This window comes from Pseudopodoces humilis, chromosome 22 (genome assembly GCF_049639895.1).
Source record: "Pseudopodoces humilis isolate 2021_Gansu_Grassland_sample_001 chromosome 22, ASM4963989v1, whole genome shotgun sequence".
NCBI classification, from domain to species: domain Eukaryota; kingdom Metazoa; phylum Chordata; class Aves; order Passeriformes; family Paridae; genus Pseudopodoces; species Pseudopodoces humilis.
The window spans coordinates 10358072-10371227 of record NC_142221.1 but is presented as its reverse complement, the minus strand read 5'-3'; the positions used below and the strand labels follow the sequence as shown (position 1 = coordinate 10371227).

Below are 13156 nucleotides of genomic sequence, written 5' to 3'. Positions count from 1 at the left end.
TCTGAGCGATCGCGCTGCGCTCCCCTCGCTGCGTCTGGCACGCTGCGGGGAGCTCTGTGCTCGAGCCGTCGGGGCTGCGGCCGGACGTGCCCGGTGATTGGCCGGCGGGGGAGCACCGGGAGCGCCGGCCGGAAGTGGCGCGGCGGGGCGGGGGCAGCGGAGCCGCCGAGGTGCGGGGGGACAGCGGGGACACCGGGCACGGCACGGCACGGCACGGGGGGAACGCTGGCCATGGGTGCACTGGGCACGGCAGAGGGGGAACACTAGCCAAGGGGGACACCGGGGAAGCCGGGCACGGCACGGGCGGGATACTAGCCGCGGGAGGCACCAGGGCACCGGGCACGGCACGAAGGGAGCAGCGGCCAAAGCTCGGGAGGGCCGCGGGCCCTCGGCGGGTGCGGGTCCCCTGCTGGAGCCTGACAGCAGCACTCCGCTCCGTTCCAGGCGCGGCGGCAGAATGACACGATGGACGCGGGCTGCCCCCGGCTCCCGGGCACCGTCCTGTTCGAGATCTTTCTGTACCTGGACCATGCCGACGTGCTCTCGGTGGGGCTCGTCTGCCAACAGTGGCGCGCCGTGGCTCGCGACGAATTCTTGTGGAAGGAGCTTTTCTACCGCTACTACCGCGTGTCCCGGGATGTGCCGCGGCACCCAGGTGCGCTCCGGGGCACGGGGCTGATCCCGGGGGACGGCAGCTGCCGTGAGCCCGGGACGGAGACTGCACTCCCCTCCTCTGCCCTCTGCTGTCGGGGTGGTGGAAACCCCGAACCGCGTCCCCTCAGCTGTGTCACAGTGTCATGGGCTGAGATGTGCACGGGAAGGGCTCTGGGTCTGCCAGGGGGTCAAAGGGCTGAAAATGCTTTGCCTTTCCCTTCTTGTCACAGAAAAGAGGTTTCTGAGCTCTCTAGGCAGGTGCTCTCTGTAGCTGCTGCCCAGGGAGATCCCGGGAGTTGCAGTGTGTCACCACATGCTGCTGCATCCCAGCCTGCATGGGATCTGTGGAATCACTGCTGCCTTGGCCTTTCTGGGACTTGGCAGCCCCTCTGCTGCAGGTCTGTCACTTCTCCAACTGGAATAGGCGCTGCAACAAGCACCACTGGCTGCTCTGAGGGTCCCAGGGCCTGGACTGTGCAGGGACACCTGTGCCTGTCTGGGGGATGTGGGGCCCTGTGACAGCACTGGGGACATGTGCTGAGTCAGCAGCTGCCCCACAGCACCAGGGCAGGTTGGATTTGATCTGGGCTCACAACAGGAGCTGACAGAGCCTGGCAGGGCTGTCCTTGGCCAAGCTGTCAGAAGGCTTGGGGGTGGCAGTCGTGTGATCACAGCTCTGCTCCCGGCTGAGCACCCAGTGCTGGAAGCAGTTTGGTGCAGTCTGGAAGGATGACCCAGCTCTGTCACACCAGCTGGGACCCAGCAGCAGGAGCTCTTGCTGCCCAGGCGGGTTTCTCTCCAAGCAGCCCATTCCCAGTGTGCTGCAGGGTGTGAGAGGGCTGTGTAGGGGATCCCCAGCTGTGGCTGAGGGAATTGAATCCTGGGTTGTGAGTTGCAGTGGCTACAGAAGGGCAGGAGGAAATGCCAAGAACCAGGCAGTGGGAGCTGATCTCCTTGCAGCAGGAGCACCACTGCAGAAGGGCTCTGGGAGGAGGTAGATGTCAATGGGATTCCTCCAGGCTGTGTGACTTTGCTCTTGCAGACCCGGGGAGCTCCATGGTGCTGAGGATGTTCTCTTTAGGGTTTTCCTGAAGCCTTTTGACCAGGCTTGTTCCCTCCCAGCTCCTCCTGGAGCTGCTTAGTCAGCTGCCAGCCCTGTTCTTGAGCATTAATTAGGATCAAGCAGTTGGTGTAGCTCAGTAACATATTCAGGCACCTCCCTGGCTGCTGGAGCTGTGGGCACCCTGCACGAGGCAGCAGGATAGGGACAGCTGGCAGGCGTGGGCAGAGGCTGGAGCATGAGTTTGGGGAATACCTCTGCCAGCCTGGCTGCCCTGACAGCTCCATGGTTAGAGGAATGGTATGGAGTGGGTCTGTAAGATGAAATGTTGGGTTTGCTTCCAAATGGGGCTTGCTCAGGCTTTTCACAGCTGGATAGGCCGGGACCAGGAGGCTCAGAGGGGGTCGAAGCGCCCAGCCTCACGCAGCAGTGGGATGTGCTGGCAGCGAGCTGGTCCCTCCAGGTGCCTCCTGGGCTGCAGCGTGTTCCAAAAAATCCTTCAGTCCTGTTCAGTGTCACTAGGAAAGTTGGCCCTTATCCATATGCATGGCTAATCCTCTTTGGCTCTCTGGGATTTGCTGCTACAAGAAGTCTGTAGGCTGCCTGGCTGGGCCCTTCATTAAAAATCTTTATTTACCTTTTATTGTCCATCAGTAAGACTCCTGTGAGTGTGCCCCAGGCTGTGCTCAGCACACTGTGCCCAGCTTCTGTTCTTCTGTCTCATTTCTTCAAGTCTCTTACCTCATGGAAATGTTTTTTTCCTGGTCCCAGACCCTTTCTGGAACCGTCTTAATTCTGCGCTAGACAAGACAGAGATAATCAGTGCAGAGCTGGGTATGGTGAGGAGCAGCTTCCCAGCTTTCCTCTTGTCCCACCTGGTTGATCTGGTTGTGCTCGAACACATGTTCCTTCTCAGGAGTGTTTTGTCCTGAGCAAGGTTTTGGCCTGACAGCCGGAGCCTCTGTGCAGGCTGTTCCAGCAGGGGCTCTGCTGGTTTGGAAAGCAGAGATGTGGTGTGGAGCAGTCTGTGTACTGGAAGAAAGGTTTTTTGTGTTTGGGAGTGGGGAAGCTGCTGAGGAAAATGCTGAGGATTGGTAGCTGAGCTACAGCCCTGGGTTGGTGCCCCAGAAGAGCTTCTGGCCTTGCTCTCAGGAGCCAGGATTGATTTATTAAAGCCTGATGCCGTGTTTAGCCCAGCTCTGCTCCCCTCCACTCACACTCCCGTCCCGTGTCCATGCTCTGTGCTGCAGGTGCTGTCTCCTGGTACGATGAGTTCCAGAGGCTCTACGACACCATCCCTTGCGTGGAAGTGCAGGCTCTGAAGGAGCACAATGACCAAGTTTTGCACCTGAGCTTTTCCCACTCTGGCTGCCTGTTTGCATCATGCTCCAAAGACTGCACGGTCAAGGTAAAGTGGTAGGTGCCCTGCCCAGCCCTTGCAGCCTTGGTCCAGTGGGGCTTAGCCCTGAGAGCAGCTTTTGGGAAATATTTGGAGAGGTTTGACCAGACATCCCTGGACTTGGGCTGGTTCCTGTGGGTGCTGAGCTGTCTTCTAAGCCACAGAACTAATGACTCTTGCAAATATAGCCTTGGGGGCTGTGGATTCCAGCTCCAGAGTGTGTGTGTGTAGGTGGCCAAGGTGCCTTGCTTTCTAGGTGAAGATCAGTGCCCTGTTGTGCCATGGGTCTGATGAAGACTAGGAAGATAATGATCCACTGCAGTGGATCATGTTTTCCCTGAGTTGTTGTCCTGGGAAGAATCTGTCTGAACATGCCGGAAACCCAGCTGTGGTAGCACCATTCACTGCATGAACTCAATCTCCTCTGACCAGTGGAGCAGCAGTTCTTCATTTAGCCCCTCTCCATTTTCTGTCAGGGGAAGGGACAGGGATGTAGTGAGTAGGAGGCAGTTAAATGGGGTTTTTGATAATGTTTGTTTTTCATGTCCTGGTGAGTACTGGCAGAACAGATAAAGCAGAACCAGTCTCAGGCTTCTCAGCAGCTTCCTGATTGTCCATCTCTGTAGATCTGGAGCAATGATCTGGACATCTCCCTGCAGCACAGCTCCAACATGAGGCCATACAACTGGAGCTACACCCAGTTCTCCCAGTTCAACTCCGATGACTCCCTCCTGCTGGTATCTGGTGTCTTTGTGGGGCCTCACAACTCCTCCTCAGGAGAGATTGCTGTGATCAGCATGGGTAAGTGGGGCTTCCCTGGGGCTCCCTGGGGTATATGAGTGCTGTGTGAGGGGGTTCCCTTCTTCTCTGGGTGTGCAGTAGCCTTGCCTCAGCTTGTCCTGACTCCTGAGCTAAGGGGTTCCAATCACAGTTCTAGAGGGGAAACCTCACAGACAGCCTTAACTCTGTTCAGGTCACTGCAGCAGTACCTCAAGGTAGTGTGTTGTGTATTTAGCCTCACTTCTCTTCTAAGTGCCAGTCTGGGCAACTGTTATCCACATCACTCATCTTGAAGGCCCTGCCTCTGGCGTATGTGGTGCTTGGCATAGAGCAACAGAAATCCAGAATGGTTTGGGTTGGAAGAGACCTTAAGGCTCATCTTATTCCAACCCTCCTGCCATGGGCAGAGGCACCTTCCACTATCCCAGGTTGCTCCAAGCCTCATCCAGCCTGGCCTGGGACACTTCCAGGGATCCAGGGGCAGCCACACCTTCTCTGGGCATCCTGTGGCAGGGCTTCACCACCCTCACGGGGAACAATTTCCCCCCACTATCCCATCTAACCCAGCCCTCTGGCAGTGGGAAGCCATTCCCCCTTGTCCTGTCCCTCCATCCCTTGTCCCAGGTTCTTCTCCAGCTCTCCTTGAGCCCCTTTAGGCACTGGGAGGGACTCTAAGGTCTTCTCCATGCTGGACACAGCCAGTTCTCTCAGCCCATCTACAGAGGAGAGTGGCTGGATCCAGCCCTCGATCACCTTTGTGGCCATAGTCTCACCCTTAGGTCTCACAGGGCTTTCTGAGGTTTTGTCACCTGAGCCTCTTTCACTTCTGCTGCAGCTCTGTGTGTGAGGCTTATCCCCACCATGGTATCTCACCATCTTTGTGCAGAGTCCCACAGTACCAGCAATCAGGAGGGCACAGCTGTCTTGGCTGGTGAAGCTTCAAGCCCCAGGGATGGGAGGGAAATTCTGTATGTGTTTAACTTGTTCTTGTCCCCAGGGCCTGCTCTGGGCCCCACTCAGGGAAAGGATGGGTGATTGGATTGCTCTTTGCTCTGGCTCTGTGCACTGCCCTGTTATTTTGGTTTCCTTTGTGCAAGGTATCATCACATATCTCTGGAGAAAAGGGAAATAATCTTTCTCTGAAGCAGTGTCTGGGAGCTGGATAGGGGTTGGCCTCTCCTACAGAGATCTGGATCCACTTCCCCTGTCCCACACGGTTTCTCCAGGGCTGGAAGTCACTGCCTCACACTCATGTTTCCCTTCCAGAGAACTTCACACTGCTTTCCAGGGTGAGGAATAAGCCCTACGATGTGTTTGGCTGCTGGCTGAATGAAACCAATTTGATATCAGGCAATCTGCATCGGATTGGGCGCATAACCTCCTGCTCAGTCCTGTGGCTGAACAATGCTTTCCAGGTGAGCTGCCTTCCTTCCAGCTTTGCAGACAATGCAGCTTCCTGCTGGCTTCTGGGGGAGGGAAAGCTGCAGGGGAGGATGGCTCAATCCTCCTGTCCACCCTGTTTGTCTCCTCTGATTTGCCCTCAGGATCCTGAGCTCAAGGCAACCCTTACAGGAGGTTTCTCCATGCATGGTGTTGTGGTACTCACTACACTATTCTAACTCTGCCCTCAGATCTCATTAACTTTTGCCACATTAATTAAGCTGAGGAGTTGGCTGCAGTGCACCACAGCATGTATTGCCCAACAGCAGGGCTGCTGAGGTCCTTGCTAGTCTGAGTTGGGCCTGGGACTGCTGTAGCCTGGTGTGTGTCCTAGCAATGGCCCTTCTCCCACTTGGTAGGTCAGGGTATTGCTGGGAGCTGGAAGCTGAGCTCAGCCCTGCCTGGCCTTGCTGAGGTTTCTTGGCCCAGGTGCTGTTTCTGATTCCATGGTGAGACTTGGGACCTGAGTGTGCTGGCCTCAAACTTCTCATTCACTCCCTGCACTTGGGCTGCTCAGTTGTGTTCCCTCTTTTTCAGTGTCACACCTGCACATCCCCATGTTTTGTGATTTTAACAAGATGCTAACCCCAGGTAAAATCCTCTGGTAGAGGAGACCCTTCCCACAGCCACATCTCTGTGCTACACTGAAGCAGTACCCCAGCATTACCCCTTCCATCCCTGAGAGGCCAGGAAGGACTTTGGCCATAACAGGGGTGTGGGGGTACAGCTGCAGGCTGGGAACAGTGAGGCAGAGAGGAACCTGCTCTGTGTGTCTGGAGCAGATACCAAGGTGACTTTGCTGAGGGGTACAAGCACACTCCAGGAGCACAGGGATTCTCTGCCACTGCTGCTGTGGGCCAGAGGGATCCTACTTCATGCTTATCACAGAGGCCTGAAATCCACAGATTTCCTGAAATCCTTGTTGATCATAGAAAGTAGAGTATGCTGAGGTGGAAGGCACCCACAAGGATCAATTCCAGCTCCTGGCCCTGCACTGTAAAGCACCAGGTAGCACCAGCTGATGACCTCAGGGTACGGTGGCACCAGGGCTGCCCAGCTGCTGTGCTTCCTCGCTCCACTTCTTCCTGCCTGCAGAAACATTTTCTCTCGCTCTGTCTCCATCCAGGATAGGAAGGAGCTCAGTAGAACTGACAAAGCTGGAGGCCCTTCTTGTGTCAGTGCCCCACACACAGTGTGAAGGGATCTGTGGGCACCAGTGTCCCTGTGCTAGCTCGGGTCTCGGTTTGAACTGTGGAAGTGACGTGGGGTGGTTCCTGCTCACTTCTCCTCACTGCTCACAGGGCATCGAGTCTGAGAATGTGAATGTAGTGAAGAGACTGTTCAAGATCCAGAACCTGAATGCCAGCACCATCCGGACGGTGATGGTGGCTGACTGCAGCCGGTATGATTCCCCGGATCTGCTCCTGGACTACGAGGAGCAGCTGGCTGCTTCCTCCACCTGCCCAGTCTTTGATCTTGGCAGTGACAGCGAGGAAGAAGAGGCCAAGCCCAAGCCGCCTCCGGAGCCAGCTGTACAGGAATTGCCGGATGCCGGGGGTGTGCCGGCGGAGCATGGGCTGCAGCAGTTCTTTGATGATATCATGGAGGGCCGTGTGAGGCCTGCCATGACCGAGACAGAGCTGGAGACAAAGGTGGCCGAGCTGTTTGTGCGCAACAGAACTAAACAGCCTGAGCCAAACCTGCTCCCGACAGACAGCAACAGCAAGACAAAGTACTTGATCTTCACCACAGGATGCCTCACCTACTCCCCGCACCAGATAGGTAAGGTTGGGTCTGAGCCTGGGACAGACGGGGTTCCCTGGGGGCCTGGGCTGCAGCTGCACTTGGGATTTGGGTCGGGAAAAGACCTGGTCTCTCTGCTGCCTGTTTATGAAGTGTGAGCTGCAGTTTGCTCTGGGTTCTGAGAGGCCCCATCACTGAGGGAAGTTCCACCTCCTCCACTTGCCTGAGGGTTGTTTTGTTGTTGCCAGCATGAAACATGGCCAAAGTCATGGCAAGGGCTGAGCAGAAAAGCAAGAAGGAGCTACTGGTTAAGGACACCACCAGCCATGAGTAGCAGTGGGTACAGGGGCAGGGCAGCAGTTGCCCTGGAGGAGTGTGTGCAGGGACCTCAGTCCTTTTCTTTTGTAGGAATAGACAGGGCATCAGGGTAAGCCTGGTCTGGGCAGCGTGGAGTTGATGTGTGAGTCACTTGTGCAGTGCCACTGCCCCTTGCCTGCCTCTCCTCTGCCATGCGTGGGACCAGCCAGTGTTTGTGTGGTGAGCGATGCTGGGCAGGCTGCAGCCTCTGTTGTACCAGTGGGATACAGTGGGCTGTAGGGGCAGCATGTGCCAGGCCGTGACATTGCTGGTGACCTAGTCCTGTGTTAGGATGTCACTTGCTCTCACCTGGGGCGCTCATGTTAAGGCAACAGATCTAGCAGAGCCTGAATTTACAGGAAATCCTGTGGGGAGCTCCTCAGCAGGGAGCAGGAGCAGGTAGACTGGCTGTTTCTCCAAGAGACCCTAAAGCTGGCAGAGAGGTGGAAAGGACCAGTAGTGTGGGGAAGGAGGGAGCTGCTCCCAGAATAGACTGCTGTGAAGCCAGACTGTTTCAGTTCCTTTCACTGCTCACAGAGTTACAGCCTTGCTTCCTTGCTCTCCTGACTTTCCCATGACATGGTCCCACAGCAGTAAGGCGGAGGAAGGCAATCTCCAGAACTGTAAGCAACTTAGTCTTTGCCCACCTCAGTTATATGACCTGGACTGAATGAGCTCTGCTCCATGCTCCTGCCCATGGGCTGGCTTTGCAGACAGCTATGGTGACTCAGCCCTGGTCTGAGCTGAGGTGGCCCCTGGATCCCCTGGGCTGAGCCAAGGCCACCTCACAGACTGCAACCTGCTACACACCAAGGCAGAGCCTTTGGGCTCCTGAATTCCTCCAGAGCCTCCCAAGGCTGAGGGATTTGTGTGATGCCTTTGAACTCTGTGACTCCCTGGCTGGCAGCCAACACTTGCAGTACAGGCTGCTGCTTGGAGGGCAGTTCCTGTCTCACCATGAGTCACTACAGTGTCGTTTCCCCCTTAGTTTGTGTGCAGAACTGGCCCTGTGCACCTGCTCTGTGCCCATAGGACCTGAAGGAGCTCACTCTTTGCTCACCTCCCACTCTATGCAGTGCTGCTCCAGCCTGAAATCCTTGAGTTCCCATTTCTCATGCTGGTTTCAGGTTGAGCAGCCTGTCCTGCTGACTCATGTGTGTCTGAGTTTGGAATGGGGAGCATGGTGCTGTGGAAGTGAGGATGAAAATGTTGGTGAGCAGCACTGGTGGGGTGGAAGAACACCAGTCCTGTCCCAAAGGTCCTAAGCTCAGGGACAGGGATATTGGGAATGGCCTTGGACTTGAGCTGTAGTGGGGTGTCACCCGTCTTGTTGGGCTGCAGGAGAGGGCTAAAATCAAAGGTGATGTTAGCAATTCCTGCAGAGGGGCGATGGGCTGGGATGGGATGGGCTGGGCTGGGCTGGGCTGGGCTGGGATGGGCTGGGATGGGATGGGATGGGACCTTCCAGCTCCCTCTGGACCTGCTGAGGATGAAGCCTGTGTGTGTGCCCAGGAGCTACTGAGGCTCACAGGGGTCCTCCAGAAAGCCATTGGGGATGGACCATTTGTGAAGCTGTTTGTGTTTTGGACCTCTTCAGAGCTGGAAGGGGACAGGGCTTGACCCATCACTTGTCTCATTTCGTCAGGGGGTTCAGAAGCTACAAATCACTTGAACGCAATTTTGGTTTAAATGTCTGTTCTTTGAGCTTTCTGGAACAGATCCCCACCTGCACTTGACAGTGTCAGGGGAGAAGTCTGCCACAGCCAGTGCATCTACTGGGCTGCTCCAGGCTGGCTACTGCAGAGAATAGGCCCAGCCCAGGGAATAATTTAGGAGAAAAGCCCTTCCACAACTAGTGTGTCTCCTGGGCCAACGCAGCTTCCATGTGCTCCAGAGATGGGCTGAGGTGAGGTTTGGCTGATCCCACTGGGATCTCCCTGTCTGGGATTGGATGTGCCAGGATGTTGCTCATGGGCAAGGTCCTGGCCTGAAGCCCACCTGGAGAGCTGAAGGAGCCTGGCCAGGACAGCAGGCCTGTCCCAGACCTTGCCCAGCAAGCTGGTTCTTACTTAGCCACGCCAAGGAAATCTCCCTGAAGCTTGGGATCTCCCCCAGCCCTTCTGGCACCAGCGTATGGAACTGCCTCCCTCTGCTTTCTATCCCACAGGGATTAAAAGGATCCTGCCCCATCAGATGACGACTGCAGGGCCGGTGCTGGGGGAGGAACGGCGCTCAGATGAGTTCTTTGACTCCCTGGATCACGTCATCGACATCCATGGGCACATCATTGGCATGGGCCTCTCCCCTGACCACCGGTGAGCACTGAGGGCTTCAGCAACTGCCAGGGTGGGCAAGAGCTGCTCACAGGCTCTGAGGGGTGACAAGGACATGAAGTGACTGTGGTGGATGAATTGAGTGCCTGCTGATCCAGGTGCTAATGGTGTGTTATTGCTGAGCATCACCCCTGGCCTGTTCCCCGTTTCAGCCTGGATTTCAGTGAGCTGAGCTGTAGGCTCCATCCCTGCTGTGCCAGGGGGCTCTGTGAGCTGTGGTACAGCACAGGTAACCCATCCCTGTCCTCCCCAAGGTACCTGTATGTGAACAGCCGGGCCTGGCCACGGGACTGCGTCATCTCAGATCCGATGCAGCCACCTCCCATCGCTGAGGAGATCGACCTGCATGTGTTTGACCTGAAGACCATGAAGGAGGTGAAGCGAGCGCTGCGTGCACACCGGGCCTACACACCCAATGAAGAGTGCTTCTTCATCTTCCTGGATGTCAGCAGGGACTTTGTAGCAAGGTGAGGGGGTGGCCAGGATTCTGATCCTGCATCTGGGACGCCCTGGGGCAGTTGCTGTGGGATGGCCGGGTGAGCAGAACACTCCCTTGTGCTGGGAGCAGAGCAGGGAATGGGAGTCAGGGTAACTGACTTGGAAAGTGCTGATAAAAGGTAACTGTCCTGGTCCTGTTGTAAATATCCTGCTGTAAATCCCTGAGGAAAGGTAAATCTGGGGCTGGTGGTGTGTTCGGTCGCAGGTGGTAAATGCCCTTCTTGGGGCTGCAGGTGCTGTGGGGTGAGCTGAGGGGCACTGGATCCCAGAGGGAACTGCCTGCGCAGGATGAAGCTCATCGAGACAGGGGCTTGGGTTCCCTATGCCCCCATCCCTGCAGAAAGATGGGAGTGGGGAGGGTTGGGGCTGCTAGGCTGACACTGGGACCAGTGGGACACCCTGACCACTGTCTCTCCACCCCAGTGGGGCAGAGGATCGACATGGCTACATCTGGGACCGGCACTACAACATCTGCCTGGCGAAGCTGCAGCATGACAATGTGGTGAACTCAGTGGCATTCAGCCCAGTGGAGCAGGAGCTGCTGCTGACAGCCAGTGATGACACCACCATCAAAGTGTGGCGGTCCCCACGGGCTGTGCGCATCCGGCAGGCCAGGAGGCCCCGGCCCAGGAAACTGCTCTTCTCCTGGCTCATGAACCAGAAAAGCTGAACCCAGGTACATCTGCTCCTGCAGCTTCCTCACTGCAGCACCTCCTGAGCTCACAGAGCCCTGAGCCTTGCACAGAGATGAGCTCTAGGCACACAAATCCTATGGCTGAGCCTGGCAGCGGGAATTGCCTCCTCCTTGAAGCATTGGCTTCAGATAGGACATAAGAGCTGGGGCCCTGTCGTGGATCTGTTGGGCAGCAGCTGAGCTGGTCACTGCAGGGTGAGCTCCCACAGCTTCTCACCAGCGTTGCTACTTGGGCATAGCTCTCTGGGTGAGCTCTGGGCTCGAGACACTGAGGCACGTCCAGTGTGGCTCTGTGTGAGCTGGGGACGTGGCCGGCCCCACTGGGAGTTACCAGCTGCAGAGTACTTGGCAGGGGCCACAGTGCAGCTGCGCTGCCTGACTGCAGGACTCTCGTAATATTGGCGTTTTATTAATGTGTGTTTGTCCCAAAGCTCCATGGGCAACTTGTCTGGCTGCTGGGGAATGTCAAGTGCCTCCTCCCCATGGCACCTCTGCCCGGGAGGGCAGCAGGGACTGGGGGGGTGGCAGGGCCAGGGCTGGGAGCCTGCCTGGCCCTAGGGTCTGTGTACTGGTATCACCAGTTTCCAAACTTGGGAGGGGTGAGGGCTGGTGGTCCCATGGTGCTGGCTTTGCCTCTGTCTTCCTCTGAGTTGCACTTCAATAAGCTATGGATCGGGAATGTATTTATTGTGGGGGACCTGCTGTCCCTTTCTGGGGTACCTGTGAGGACAGCTCACCTCCTGCCCACGCTACCCAATCATGGCACTTCAGGTTCTCTAGGTATGTTCTCTGTAAATAGGTGTAGGCACCCACAGGTGCTGCAGGTATTCATTCACCTGCAGGTGATAGGGACAGAGCCCTCCTGCCTGCAGTGACAGCTGAATGAGCTCCCTGTCCCTGAGGCTGACCTGCCATGGAGGCGGTCAACTTCTCCAGGACCCCACCGGCAGTGGGGATGGTCACTTGGAGTTACTACAGACTCAGTGGTGTTCACTGTCTGTCCCTTGAGCTTCTCTCTCCCTGTAGCAGGTACCCAAGTGTGTCTAAAATTAAGCTCCTTGTCTTGATCTGGCCTAGATGGGGCCCCAAGGAGCTGCTGTCATTCCTGGAAGCAGGGCTGGGAAGGAGCTGTAGGGGGAGGCATCTTGGGCCCCCCCTGGAAGCCCTGGGGCAGGTTCCTGTGCCATTCCCAGTCTGGGGTTGTTGATAGACCTGACGGAGGTGGCAGCTCCTGTCACAATGGCATTGATGGATTTAGCAGCCTCTGCAGCAGGAGGATCGGCACCTGTGTCCTGCTGTGCCCCAGCTTCATCCAAAATGCCTGTACTCAGGTTTTCTGTCATGAAATGAGGGGTTCCTTCATGTGTGTGTGCACACAGGCACCACATCCCGCACAGTCACACTGTGAAGGAACAGCCTCTCCCTCCTCCCCCAACTGTGAACTCTCCACCCGTGGCTCCGTGCAGCAGCGAGTGAGGCACTGAGGTGTTGTTTGTACTGAGTTTTGCTCTTCACTCTGGCATTGAATAAATACTCTGCTAAAGCATCTCTGCAATGTGAGCTTGTTTTTCTGAGCACTGCTCTGCTGAGGCAGAGGCCAGGACTGTCACAGGGCTGGACTGGGGCACTGCAGGAGCTGCTGCCCAGCCTGTGGCTGCCCGCCCTGGGCTGTGTGGGTAGACAGCTGTGAGTAACAGGAGAGAGGCAGGGGATGGCTGAAGGGCAGCAAGCGTCCATGGCAGCCAGGGCTGAACACTGCAGGCTCCAGGACAGGCCAGGGGCTGGATGCCTCCTGGATTTGTTTTTCCAAGCACGAACAGGCACAGAACAGGTAAGCAGAAAGCCCTCCAAGTGCTGTTTGGCATTCCTGTGCCACAGCAGCCTCCTGAGCTGCAATGCCACTGTCCCCTCATTGCCCTTTGTATCTCCCTGGTGCAGCAGCTGCTGTGGTATGAAGGGGGTCTGGGGGCTTCCCAGAGGGGACAGGCACCCATGGTTATCCCTTGTGTTTGTTTCTTCCACACACAGTGAGTAGAGGCCACCAGGCTGCTGCCCCCACATGGATTTAGTCCCTGGGCTGGTGCTGCAGCTTGGGAGGGGCAGGAGCAGGCATCCTGCAGGCTCTGGGCTCCCAAAAGCAGTGAGGGAAAAGCAGCCTGTTCTGCAGGAGCTCAGAGCTGTTACAACTCAGGACCAGG

The 13156-nt window shown here is 56.7% G+C and overlaps 1 protein-coding gene across 2 annotated transcripts; it reads left to right on the top strand.

Moving 5' to 3' along the window:
- The first annotated feature begins 54 nt into the window (after nt 1-54).
- Nucleotides 55-12504, top strand: FBXW5 (F-box and WD repeat domain containing 5). Of its 2 annotated transcripts, none has more exons than XM_014256358.2 (9): nt 55-170; nt 445-655; nt 2965-3122; nt 3773-3914; nt 5160-5308; nt 6635-7115; nt 9601-9748; nt 10021-10233; nt 10688-12504. In XM_014256358.2, exons 2-9 carry the CDS (start codon nt 466-468, stop codon nt 10932-10934), a joined length of 1728 nt encoding a protein of 575 aa, XP_014111833.2. In that variant the 5' UTR covers nt 55-170; nt 445-465; the 3' UTR covers nt 10935-12504. The 2 variants fall into 2 exon arrangements, with proteins under 2 accessions (XP_014111833.2, XP_005527188.2); XM_005527131.3 differs by having other exon boundaries at nt 3740-3914.
- Nucleotides 12505-13156: the final 652 nt, after the last annotated feature.